The sequence below is a fragment of the Cervus canadensis genome, chromosome 18 (assembly GCF_019320065.1).
Source record: "Cervus canadensis isolate Bull #8, Minnesota chromosome 18, ASM1932006v1, whole genome shotgun sequence".
NCBI lineage: Eukaryota > Metazoa > Chordata > Mammalia > Artiodactyla > Cervidae > Cervus > Cervus canadensis.
Genome location: NC_057403.1, coordinates 29,410,445 through 29,424,346, shown reverse-complemented (window position 1 = coordinate 29,424,346; position 13,902 = coordinate 29,410,445). Strand labels below are relative to the sequence as shown.

The window sequence follows — 13,902 nt, the reverse complement described above, 5'->3', positions numbered from 1 at the left end:
GATGGAGGTGACCCCCCACCCACTAAGCCCAGCTGCCTGAGGAGTGAAGGAGGTAACAGTCACCCAGCTGGAGGGGGCAAGCGGGTCTGTCCTGGACAGCTCCCTGGCTGGTGGGAGCAGGGCTGGGAGCCTGGGAGCCCTGGGGAGCTGGCCTGAGGCTCCCCCAACTCTTCCCTTTTCTCCCCGCCTCTCTCCTTCTCTCCCTTTCCCTCTCTCTGACCCGAAGTCACAAATTGCCTGCTAGCTTAGTTTTGCTTTTCACATTAACGTCTAGACAGCACTGTCCAAGGGAAATATAACGGGAGCCACCTATGGGATTTACAGTTCTCTAGCGGTTGTATTTTTTAAAAAGTAAAACAAGCAAAAACCCAAACAAGGACTTCCCTGGTGGTTGGGTGGTTGAGAAGCAGCCTCCCAATGCAAGGGGACACAGATTCAATCCCTGGTCCAGGAAGATTCTACATGTCTCAGAGCAATTAAGCCTGCAACGGGGAGAGACCACCACAAAGAGAAACCTGCACACCCCAACCAAGACCCAGCACAGCCAAAAATAAAAATAAATAAAAATTAAAAAAAAAAATCCCAGGTGAAGTCAATTTTAGTAACATTTTATTTAACCCAATATATACAAAATGTTATCTTGACATAAAACCAATATAAAAATTAGATAATTTTACATTTTTTTTCATAGTAAGACTTCAAAATCCTGTGTATATTTTATGGTTGTATAATAGAATATCTCAATTCAGGTACTAGATTTTCATCAGAAATACTTGGCCTATATCTCGATTTCATAAAATTTACATTTGAAAAGGCAGGTTCACATACCCACGGGCTCCAGCACACAACATCAGTTTCCCTGTGATGGTCTGAGACCCTGCTGGTCTGGAAGCCCGTGGCTCTGGGCTCTGTCCTGGAGCTTTTCTGAGCACCTAGCCCGCTCTGTAATGATGTCTGCCTTTGTCACTGCTACTGTTCTCAACAAAGTGCACAGCATATTTGCTGAATAAATATATTTACATCAAAATTTAAAAAACCCAGAATCCCCCCCTCTCCTTAGATGATGCACTGGTCTACAAAGACGTAAGCTGTTGGAAAAGAGTGGGTCTTTCCCATGCTTCTCAGTGGTTAGGGGCAAAGGCTTTTGATACCATCACCCCTCTGCACAGAACAACTGGGAAACAGGACAGCCCCCCGCATCCCGACCCGCTGTCACACCAAACTCACACCCACACCCACACTTGCCCCCTCTCCACTCAGTCCTGGCTTAACCAGGGCTGCTTTAAAATAGCACCAAAGGTGGCAGGGCTCACTTGGGTCCCTGGGTCATGTTTTCTGTTTGCCGTGGGTTACTTTCAACCTGAACAGGACCTTTCTGGCGCCCCATAAAGACTCACCAGGACCAAGAGAGAATGGGACCACTTCCTGCTCAGTCAGGCCTCACTGGCCACCCCAAGCTCCAACCCCAGCCCATCTGCCCCTCTCCACCTCCTGAGACCCCATCCATCCTGCAAGGCCGGGGTGTTCCAGCTCAAGGCTGGGCTCTCTGCCTCTCAGCTGCATTGTCTTTCACCACCTTGCCTGCTTTGCCCTCCTTTGCATCCCAGACTCCGAGTTCACCTGCTCATTTGATATGGCACTCAGTGGGAGGCTGGCAGAGCCCGAGTGCCCCTGCTGCTGGACAGTGATGAGATCCAGAGGTCACTGAACTTGCAAAGTATATTTGTAACATGTGATAAAGCAGAAATATAAAAAAATCCACTTAGGGAATAAAATGTTCTCTCTGAAGGCAGGAAGAAGACAGGGATACAAATGTGGTCCTCTAGGTGACAGGACAACAGCATTGTCCCACAGACAATCCACCTCCTGAGCATTGATCTGGAGGCTCTTGGGGCTGCTGTTGCCTGTCAGCCTATCTACAGATAATTGGATGGCTGGCACAAATCCCCTTGAAATAACAGCAAAGTTATGTGCTAGATCATCTCCTAGGAGATGATACATAGTTTTATACCCTGGTGAGTCTTTCTATCACCTATAAATTGAAAATAAATTAGAATTCTTTTATACTGTTGAACAAGCTTAATAAAATGTAAAAGAACCTCACTACAACTGACTCAAATTCACTCTTTTTTTGTGGTTAAGTAATAATGTTCCATTGTCTATATGTACCACATCTTTATCCATTCATCTGTTTATGGACATCCAGGTTGCTTCCATGTCCTGGCTAAACAGTGCTGCTATGAACGCTGGGGTACATGAGAGAATAGAGCCTGTTATACAGAGTGAAGTGAGAAAAAGAAAAACAAACATTATATATTAATGCATATATATGGAATCTAGGAAAATAGCATTGATGAGCTTATTTGCAGGGAAGGAATGGAGACGCGGGCATAGAGAACGGACTTGTGGACACAGTCGGGGAAGGACAGGGTGGGATGGAGTGAGAAAGTAGCGCTGATATATATACACCAGCAGGTGTAAGACAGAAGCTCGTGGGAAGCTGCGGTGTAACCCCAGGGGCTCCGCCTCGCGCTCTGTGACGACCTAGAGGGGTGGGGAGGGCCGGGAAGGGGTGGGAGGCTCGAGAGAGAGAGGGGATATATATATATATGTGTAATGATGGCCGATTCTTGCTGTTGTAGAGCAAAAACCAACACAACACTGTAAAGCAATTATCCTCCAATTTGAAAAAATTTTTAAGTGTAAAAGAAAAATGATTTTCTATTTCAACTTCCCACTGAGCAACCAAAGAGCGCAGGCACAATTTATACAGGACCAGGGGCCAACTGCGGGGGCAGGGTGTCTGTCTGCCCACCTGAAACCACACAGGCCTTAGCTGTCAGGGGTTTAGTAAAAGGATGTGCCAGGACTCTACCCTCATACACTGTTTAGGATCTCCTGCAGCCTTTGACTAGCATGCCGGGGACCAGCAGCCCCAGACGGCTGGCATTACCACCAGGATGTCCTGGGAACGGTCCGAGAGGCCGGGGTGATCCAGCTGAGGAGGCGGCACAGGGCAGGGTGGGAGCAGGGCCCCGAATCCTTCTCGGAGGTGACGGTGGGGCAGGGACCCCACGCCCCCACATCGTGCTCAAAGTCAAGGCTGTCAAACAAGGAGGGAGGCGACGTGGCCCCAGGAAAATGACCTTCCCAGGAGGACAGAGAAGGGCTGGTGGGGAGACGGCAGCACAGATTTTGTACAACTTCATGGGGCATGCAGACCAGCCCTGTCTTTTGCCAAATAATAAAATACCACCCAGCGTGAACGCACAGGTCTCATCACTGCTGCTCCCATCCAAGGCTCAGTCAGTTAAACCGACCCATCGAGGGCCGGCTGAGCGCTGGGCCTGCCTGCCCTTCCCCTGGAGAGCAGCCAGCTTTGCCAGGTCGCCTGTGAGCCTGAGCAGTGGGTCTCAGCGGGGCAGTGGAGTCCAGCTCAGTGGCAATAGGGTCAGAGGGTGTGTACTGGCTAAATATAGCTCAGCAGCACATTTTTAAAATAGAGAAAAATGTAAAAACCTGGGTTAAATTTCTGAGACCATTTATTTCTTCTGGACCCTGAGGAGGAGAGACCTGCGGGGGTGGGTGGGATCTGCCCTCCCCCACCCCTCCCTGTCCTGGGTAAGGCGGAGCCCTCCCCCAGGGGCCCTAGCCCGGGGGCTCCCGCAGGCCCTGCAGGGTGATGGGCGGTGGCTTCATGTCACAGTAGCTGAAGCAGCAGGCATCCAGCAGGTCGTGCTGAGAGGTAACATCCAGGCAGCCATCCTCGGAAGCTCTGGTGTTCTCCCTGGGGCCTGTCCTCTCCAGCGTGGCCTGGAGAAGTTCTCGGATCCTCCGGTTTTCCTTGGATGTGGACTCCCACACAACCTCCAGCTCACCTTCCACTTCTCTGAGAGAAATAAGCAATACAATGAAAATGTTTAAAATAACACAATTTAATAAATACTTACAGAGCCCATAAGAAAAAGTCACAAGAACCCAAATGCAAGAATGATTAATGTCAGAGAACAGAGCCCATTGTGTGTGGGTTCTGAAGCAGAGACTCCCAGTGTTGAAAGAAACCGGAAGTGCTCTGCAAACCCAACAAAATATAAAGGCGCAGGCTGAAAATGACGTCTTAGCTCTCTTCTGTTTTGCCCTCTCCTGTTTTCCTTTATTTTGGCACCAGGGCACACACCCTCTGTTCTCTGTGGCATTAATGTACAACAATAACACGTAACAACTCCAGAGGCTGACCTACCAGCACGGGCCTGCAGGCCTCTTCTGTGTCCCCTCTGCCTGTCCCCACTGTGACCCGGCCAGCACTCAGGTGCCTTCCATAGCTCCATCCACAGAGCCACTGATGGGCCCGGACAGAGAGTGAGCGGGGAGCAAGGAGGGGACTATGGGGAGCGGGATCACGGCCCAGGACACAGTGAAGACCGGCCCAGGCTGTGTGCCAGGAGGGCGAGTGTCCAGAGGGATCCAAGGCCGCTGAAAAATGGGAAATCCTGAGCCAGGGCTCTGTGACGGGCCCCACGTGGGGGGCACGCAGGGCACACATGTCCTCAGAGGGCTGTGGCCCACCGAGGGGGCAGGCCAGACAGCAGCCACCACCTCCCGGGAGCCCCTCGGGGAGGGAAAAGCAAGCCTTGGCCTTGGAGGAGGAGCAGGCCTCGGGGAGGACAGCACGGCTGGGGAGGTGGCTCCTTCACAGACACTGCCAGCTGGTTATGCAAAATGCTACAAATTGGGTTGTCGGGTGGACTTAGCACTGCTGTCTAGAGAGGAGGACACCAACTTCCAGTAGAGGGGGCATGGTTGGGGAGCTAAGATCTCACATGCACAGCCAAACAACAAACAAAAAAAATAAAAATAAGAAGAGGAGGGCACGAAGATTCTGGGAGGCCAGTGACATGCCCACTCAAGGTCATTTTCCTTGTGAACTGTTGCTCCTTCCAAAGCCCATGATGGTGAGTGTTGGGTACTATTTAATTAAACTATGTATAAAAATTCCGAGGCTTCTGTTTTCAGACAAAACACCCAAATGTTTGCTACATCATGATAATGTACAGCTAAACTCAAAATAAAGTGAGAAGGAAATTTCTAAGGGCAGAAAAAAAAATATGAAGATTAAACTGAAGCAGAGGCAGGCAAACAAAATGCTGATATTGCTTTGAGGACAAAAGCCCATGCTCTATAGAAACCCCGATTCCAAAGAAAGGAGACGAGTCTTGGGCCCATGCAAACTGGGTGCAACAGAAAATCCCAGGGCTGACTCACATCCACGTTTCTCTCCTCTTCTTCCTAGTGACACTCAACTGTGCAACCCAGAATTATGCAGGTAAGTGGAGACAGGTGAAGCACCCTCAGAGGAAGGATGGCTGGGTGGAAAAATCTGCCAGTCTTCAAAAGAAAGATGCTCTGAGAGGCTCCTTGGGGGCTGTAGTCACTGATTTGTTCTCAAATGAATGTGGACTTCGAATCTACATTGCTCCCCACTGTAAAGCATTCCCAGACCCTGACTGGAGTGAACCAAAAGTAAAAAGGCATTTTTGAGGCAATCAGGGAAAAAACTCAATGGAAGAGTTAAAAGTACATTAGATAAAACCAGAGGCAGAATTAATGAAGTGGAATATTGAGCAGAGGAAATCACCCAGAATGCAGCTCAGAAAAATATACGTTAAGAAGTTAAACATTAATTATAAATGTAATAATGGTATTGAGAATTTTTTTTTTTGTTTTGGCTGAGTCGCATGGCTTGCAGGATCTTAGTTCCACAACTAGGGACTGAAGCCACAGTGAATGACGAAGTCCTAACCATTAGACAGTCAGGAAATTCTCTGTGAATATCTTAAAAATCTTTTTGTATTAAAAAAGAAAAAAGCACTACAGTAGATTTTTTTAAAATAATAAACTTAAAGTGACTGCAGGTTTGAAAGGACTCTCTGGCACCAAGAGAAGCAAATGCAAACCTTTTCTGGAGAAAAACATCCTCAATCCAGATCCCCAGGACTCCACAGAGTAAATTCAACCATTCATGGGTTCATAGTAAAAAAAATTACAGTACAGAGAATGAAATGATCCACATAGGGCAAGAGTCAACAAGACCCCCAAATTCCAGATAAAGAAGCTGGCACAGAATATAAAATAACTATGAATAAAATGTTAAATGAAATAGAAGATGTACTAAAGATAAGCAAAGATCAAGAATTTATTTTAAAAATCACTAGGGAGATTTTCAAAGGAACCAAACAGGACTTTTGAAATTGAAATATACAGTTGTTGAAATAAAAATTCTCAGTCTGGGTTAAACACACACTGAACAAAACTAAAGAAAAAACTAGCAAATAGAAATATTGTGGAGAATTACCCAGAGTGTAGACACCCCCCCCCAAAACCCCAAGGAGATAGAAAATGTAAAAGATAAGACACATGGAAGACTCAATAAGGAGGTATAACATACATTTAATCTGAGTTCCAGAAGGAAATCTAGAAACAATATGGGGAAAAAGACTTATTTCAAGAAATAATGACTGAAAAATTTCAAGAAGTAATGAAAGGCACAAAATCACAGATATAGAGAATAACTTATACCAAGCAGTTGAGTAAAACAAACTCATAGTTAAACACAATGGAGGGGACTTCACTGGTGGTCCATTGGCTGAGACCCTGTGTTCCTAACACAGGGGACCCATTTGATCCCCAGTCAGGGAACTAGACCCTGCATGCCACAACAAAGATCAAAGATCCTCCATGCCACAACTAGGACTCAGTGCAGCCATATAAATAAATAAATATTCTAAAAACTCAACACAGTGGAGCTGCAGACTATAAGAGTCAAGAGGAATTCTTAAAGGAGGCAAGAGATACAATGATCATCCAGTTTTAACAATGACAAAAAAGACTTTTCAGCAGTAATAATGAAACAGAGGAGACAGTGAAACATGCTGAGAGAAAAGACTGTTGAGGTAGAATCCAGCTTCCAGCAAACATCAGCTCAGAAGAATGAGGCCAAAATGCAGACACTGTCAGATAAACAAAAACTAAGAAAGCTTACTGTCACACTAAAGAAACTTCTAAAGTATGTACTTTAGGAAGGAGAAAAATACTCTAAGAAACAGGGTTTTTGATGCAGAAAAGAATAATAAGCAAAGAAACTGATAAACTGTGGGTGGAACAAAATAAACAACTCTATTAAAACTAGTAATATGCAGTTTCTGGGGGTAAAATGATATAAAATAGGTCTTTTCTTTTCACCTTCATATATCTGTACTTACATGTAATGACAAGAGATAAAAATAAAAAATAGCATATACACTGAGTGGGGAAATAATTAGAGTGTTAGATCTTGCATTTGGTGGTAGAAATGTAGAGGCGCTGATTAATTTTAGATTTTTTTTAATGTTAAGTACCCACAGTGAAATTTCAAAGGAAACCACTAAAAGAATAAAAATAGAATATCTAATTTTTGAACCATTAAAGGGCAAAAAAATAGAATAAGGGAAAAGGTATAAAACAAAGTTCCATTTTATTAATGCAATTCTAAACCACTTGTCTGGCAAGAAACATGGTATCAATCCAACTTTTACAAAATGACCATTCATGGTGGTAAGAACTTCTGTGACTATAGAAAACCTGTTAGATAACAGTTTACTCTGCCTGGCATTAAAAAGCATCTGGTTGACAGAAAATAAACAGCTGTCTGCATTCTGCTTGGTATCTATCTAATACACAGATTCTATCACAACTTGAAGTCACGTCTGAGTGTCATGCTTTCTCTCCATGCATCAGTTTATGTTCCAGTCTGTCAAAGACAACACAGCCATTCTGAAAAGGCCAACTTAAATGTGAACCCAAACTACTTGAGGGGACTGCCACGTTCACCTTCACAAAACGTGCGCTATTTCCCAGGGTTGGTTTTCAACACACGGGCAATACCTCCTCTGTCACATGAGGAGCCAGACAGAACATGATATGCCCATAATCTTCCGACTGTGATCTTACAAAAAGGGAAGAATCTGAAATTTCAAGGTTCTCAAAAATGAGAATGTAATAGCAGAAATAAAATATTTCATTGAAAAAATTTCAAGTCTTCCAAGAAGATGGAATAAAATAAAAATATTAAAGAGATGGAAAAGAGGGGGAGAGGGGAAGGACAATGACAGGACTGGATTGATTTAGGAAGTCCAGTATTCAGATAGCAAGAATTTTTAAAGGCGGGATAAAAGAAAGTGAAGACCTGGGATCTAACATACAGCATGGACACTATAGTTAACAGTTTTGTGTATCTGAAAGTTGCTAAGAGAGTAGATCTTAAATGTTCTCACCACCACCACAAAAAATGATAATTATGTGATGTGAAGGCTATGTTAACCTTATTATGATAATCATTTTACAGTATATATGTATATCAAACCATCACACTGTATACCTTAAACTTATATAAGGTTATATGTCAATTACTAGAGGAAATCTTTTAAAAGAAAAAAAAAAAAAAAGAAAATGGAGGAGCAAATAAACAAGGAGGTCAGGATTTCCCTAGTGGCTGAGTGGTTAAGATTCCTCCTGTCAATAAAGGAGACACACAGGTTTGATGCCTGGTCTGGAAAGACCCCACCTGCTGCAAGGCAACTGGGCCTGTGAGCCACAACTACTGAGCCCTAAAGCCCATGCTCCACAGCAAGGGCGAGAAGCCCACGCACTGCAACCAAGACCCAGAGCCGCCAAAAAGAAAAAAATATTTCACTAAAGCAAGACCAACATTAAAATCAGGTAAAACTAAAATGTAAAAACAAAAATAAGCAATCAAATGAACAAAAAAAAAAAAACAGGCCCAGAGCATTTTACTGGAAAATCTTACCAAACATTCAGAAATCACAAACATCACCCGGGGGCTGGGGCGGCCAGACCTTTTCTGCTGCAGCGCCTTGTCCAGGACATCCTGCTTGTCCAGGAGAATCCGATGGAGGTGCCTCATCTCCTGCTGGTACTGAGCTGACTTGCTAGCAAAGTCCTCCTGCTGCTCTGTCAGATGATGACTCATGTCACCCAGCTGCAGCGCCATCTGCTTCTTGTACCCCTGGGGAGGAGGGTGGACGCAGTGAGGGGGTGTTGCCTGGGGCCCAGGGGGCTGGCTTTGTGGACATGCCCCCTCCCCACTGCTGGGCCTAGCAGAGCCCCTGAACTGAGTAACCCCTGGGCAGGTCTCACCTGGGAGGGCAAGGTGGATCACAAAAGTCATCACAAAGTCGTAAAAGAATTTCAACTATATTAAAAAGAATTTCTGACTTGTACCATGCCTAGTTTTTTACATGCTACAAATAAAAATTAAAACAGAAAGGCCTGGCAAGGACTGTCACACTCTACTGGTAAACAGATGACTGAGATAAAAGCCTGATTCACTTATTTTCCTTCTTACATGTTTATTGTTTAGTATTTAAGGTTAATAGATTTTCCACTGAGCATTTCCAAAACTGCTGTCACATAGATTTTAACTTTGTAGTTCAACTACAAAGATTTAACTTTGTAGTTAAGATTCACAGAAGATTCAGTTCTCATTAGAAATTATGACATCCAAGAACCTACTATAGTATGACTCAGTAAACTCAAACAGGGGCTCTGTGACAATCTAGAAGGGTGGGGTGGGGAGGGAGGTGGGAGGGGGGTTCAAGAGGGAGGGGACATATGTACACCTGTGGCTGATTCATGTTTAAATCTGGCAGAAAACAACAAAATCCTGTAAAGCAATTATCCTTCAATTAAAAAATAACTTAAAAAAAAAAAAGAACCTACTGTATAGCACAGGGAACTCTATTTAATACTCAGTAATGACCGATATAGGAAAAGAATCTAAAAAAGAGTGTGTGTGTGTGTGTGTGTGTATATATAACTGACTCACTTTGGTGTATACCTGAAACTAACACAACACTGTAAATCAACTACACTCCAATAACAAAATTAAAAAAAAAAGAAATTATGACATTCAATTTATACATCTTCTCTGACCCAAGAGTCATTAGTTTACTGCAGTTTTTATATGTCCAGGTAAAAGAAGATTTTTCACTCTCATTTTATTATTAATTTCTGGTATTCATTTTTTTGGTCAACAGATAGATCTATCTTATTTCTACTTTGGAAGCTTACTGAAACTAATTTTTAGTAGCCAATCTATAATCAATTTTTGTGACTGTTCTATATATAACTATATATACGGGCTTCCCAAGTGGTTCCAACGGTAAAGAACCTGCCTGCCAATGCAGGAGACATAGAGACATGGGTTTGACCCCTGGGTCAGGAAGATCCCTTGGAGGATGGCATGGCAGACTACAGTCCATGGGGTTGCAGAGTCAGACACAACTGAAGTGACTTAGCACACATGCACTTAGGTATATACACATAAATATGCCTTATAGATTATGCTGTAAAATTCTATATGTTTACTCTCGTATAACATTGTGATCTATCTTGGACTAAGAGACGTGGATTAAAGCTCCACTAAGCTTCCATTTCCCCTTGTATCTCCTGTAGTTTATAAGTTTTGGTGTTATTTAGTACATAAACATTCATAACTACTATATATATCTACATATTTTAAATTTTTTTTGATGGGGACCATTTTTAAAGTCTTTTATTGAATTTGTTACAATATAGCTTCTGTTTGGTTTTTTAGCCCTAAAGCACGTAAGATTTTAGCTTTCCAACCAGGGGAACCCGAACCCCCTTCATTGGAAAGGGAAAGTCTTTTCTACCGGACAACAGGGAAGTCCCAATAACTACTATTATTAATTATAGTCTTTAGCATTATTAAGACCTCCCCCCCGCTTTTTTCCCTTTGTTTGGTTTCATTTAGTACTTTGGCTCAAATTTTCTCTTAGCAGTTGTAAAGATCACAGCTTGGCTTTTTTCTTGTTTGCATAAATCTGTGTTATCTTCACTCATCCTTTTATTTTTAATCTTTCTGAAGTACTGTTCCTTATTGTCTCTTGGTTCTAGCATGTAAATAGTGTTTTGCTTACTTTCTTTTAATAGGTAAATTAAGCTCATTTATATTTTCTTATACGGCAGAGTTATTTGGTCTTAGTTTTATGTTTTATTGTTTTATCTACACACATTTTTAAAGACTTTAATGTAGTTTCTATTTTCTCTGCTCTTTTTTGCTGTTGTAATTTGGTGTTTAGGTATGAACCTCTTTTGATTCTTGTAGTTACTTTTATTTTTATGTCTTTATATTACACGTCCTTAGTCCTCTCACTTATTGAAAGTAACATAATGTTGGCTCCGAACAATTTTTTCTTCACTCTTCCCCTATTTACATATGCTAAGTTCTTCCTACTTGATTTTTATCTTTATTTTTGTAAAGACATTATTTTCTACTTTTGCTTATTTTTTTCATTACGCTCCTCATTCTATTTTTTTTTTAAACTTTTTATTTTGTATTGGGGTATAGCCTATTAACAATGTTGTGAGAATTTCAGGTGAATAGCAGAAGGGCCTCAGCCATACATATGCATGTATCCATTCTCCCCAGATTTCGCTCCCATCCAGGCTGTCACTTAACATTGAGCAGAGTTCCCTGTGTTACACAGTAGGCCCTTTTTGGTTACCCAATTTAAATATAGCAGTGTGTACAGGCAACTGTTTTTCCTCTGTGAGTCTCTGTTTTGTAAGTAAGTACATTTGTATCATTTCCTCTTAGATTCCACATATAAGGGATGTCATAGGATATTTATCCTCCTCTGCCTGACTTGCTTCACTCAGTGTGACACTCTCTAGGGCCATTCAGGCTATTTATCTAGTTTTGGCTGTGTGGGTCTTCACTGCCGCATCTGGGCTCTCTCCAGTTGCAGCAAGCGGCAAACTCTCTAGTTACAGTGCTCAGGCCTCTCACTGGGGTGCTTCTCTTGTGGCACGAGGGATCCAGAGCGTGGGTACTTGCAGCCTGGCTTAGTTGCCCCGTAGCATGTGGAGTCTTCCGGGACCAGGGAAACTTGTGTCCCCTGCATAGGCGGGCGGATTCTTAACCACTGGACCACCAGGGAAGTCCTTGATTTTTCATCTTTAAACCATATACTTTGACCTCTTAGTTATTACAGATAAAGCAACCAGCAAGTTCATTCTATTTTCTCTCTTTCTTCCCCATTCACCTATCACTTTTTCCTTGCTTGTATTATTTCTACATTGTCAGGTTGTATTACGTCTACATTTTATTGCATCAGCCTTATGCCTGCTTTCTAAAAGTCTTAATTCAGGTTAAATATATTCTTTTCTCATGAGCAGTACTTTTCTGAAATTTGCCCAATTATTTCTTGGCTGAACTCAAGTTGATTGATCCTTAGGAAAGGTTTATGAGAAAAAAAAAAAAAGTGTCCCCAGAATTCTTACATGGTCAAAACTATCTGTGAGCAGCCTGGCTGAGTGTAACATCCTTGAGTATTCATAGATAGAATTCCACTGCTCTCTGGCATACAGTGTTGCTGTTGAGAAGTATGAAGTCGACATGACTTTCTTTTTTTATGTCTTGATCTTCTGCCTGGATGTCCAAGGTATTTTTTTCTCCTTTATTTTTTTTTTTTTTGGGTCATGTCAAGCAGCTTTGGATCTTACTTTCCCAAGCAGGGATTGAACCTGAGCCCCCTGAAGGGGAAATGCAGAGTCCTAACCACTGGGCAGCTAGGGAATTTTTCTTTATCTTGAAGTCACAGGTCTTGGTTTCAATTTTCTAGGTCCATCCTGGGTCAGTTTTCCTTTCAAGACATAGATTCAACTCTTAATTTATGTCAGAAAAGTTTACAAAAATTGCAGCAGTGTCTTTTTCAATCCATCTCCCAGAATTATGGAAATAAAAAAACAAACAAATGGGACCTATTTTAACTCAAAAGGTTTTGCACAGCAAAGGAAACAATAAAATGAAGACAACCCACAAATTGGGAGAAAATATTCACAAATGATGTGAGTACCAAGGGATTAGTCTCCAAAATCTACAAACAGCTCATGATGCTTAACATCATCAAAACAGACAACCCAACCAACAAATGGCCAGAAAACCTAAATAGATATGTCTCCAAAGAAGGCATACAGATGGCCAAGAAGCACATGAAAAGATGTTCAACACTACTAATCATTAGAGAAATCCAAGTCAAAACTAAAATGAAATATCACCTCACACCAACCAGAATGGCTATCATCAAAAAATCCACAAATAACAAATGCTGGAACAGGTGTGGAGAGAATGGAACCCTCCTGCACTGTTGGTGGGAATGTAAATTGGTATAGCCACTATGGAGAACAGTATGGAGGTTCCTTAAAAAACTAAAATTAGAGCTACCATGTGACCCTGCAATCCCACTCCTGGGCCCATATCTGGAGAAAAACATGATCCAAAAGGATATATGCACCCCAATGTTCATTGCAGCACAGTTTACAACAGCCAAGATATGGAAGCAACCTAAATGTCCATCGACAGAGGCGTGGATAAAGAAAGTGGTACATATATACAATAGAATATTACTCAGAATGAAATAATGTCATTTGCAGCAACATGGGTGGACCTAGAGAGTATCATATGGAATCAAGTAAGTCAGACAGAGAAGGAGAAATATCGTATGACATGCCTTATATGTGGAATCTGAAAAGAAATGATACAAATTAACTTAAAAGACAGAAAGAGACTCCCAGACTTAGAGACGAACTCACGGTTGCCTGGACGCACTGCTAGTCTTGAAATGGATAACCAATAAGGACCTACTTACAGCAAGCACATGGAACTCTGCTCATCGGTTATGTGGCAGCCAGGGTGGGAGGGGAGTTTGGGGGAGAATGGATACATGGATATGTGTGGCTGAGTCCCTTCACTGCTCACCTGAAACCATCACATTATTAATTGGCTATATCCCGACACAAAATAAAAAGTTAAAAAAGAAA

General features: G+C 42.5%; 1 protein-coding gene across 4 annotated transcripts in view; it reads right to left on the bottom strand.

The window, feature by feature from the left end:
• Window positions 1–592: 592 nt before the first annotated feature.
• CEP89 (centrosomal protein 89) overlaps window positions 593–13,902 on the bottom strand; it is a 69,804-nt gene continuing 56,494 nt past the window's right edge. For 3 of the 4 annotated variants that reach the window (XM_043436309.1, XM_043436310.1, XM_043436312.1), the window contains 2 exons: window positions 8,892–9,061; window positions 593–3,889 (listed from right to left, as the gene is read on the bottom strand). In XM_043436309.1, coding sequence (XP_043292244.1) covers window positions 3,649–3,889; window positions 8,892–9,061 — 411 coding nt within the window. In that variant the 3' untranslated portion in view covers window positions 593–3,648. Of the gene's footprint in view, window positions 3,890–8,842; window positions 9,062–13,902 lie in introns of all 4 variants that reach the window. The other variant, XM_043436311.1, reaches the window with a different exon arrangement.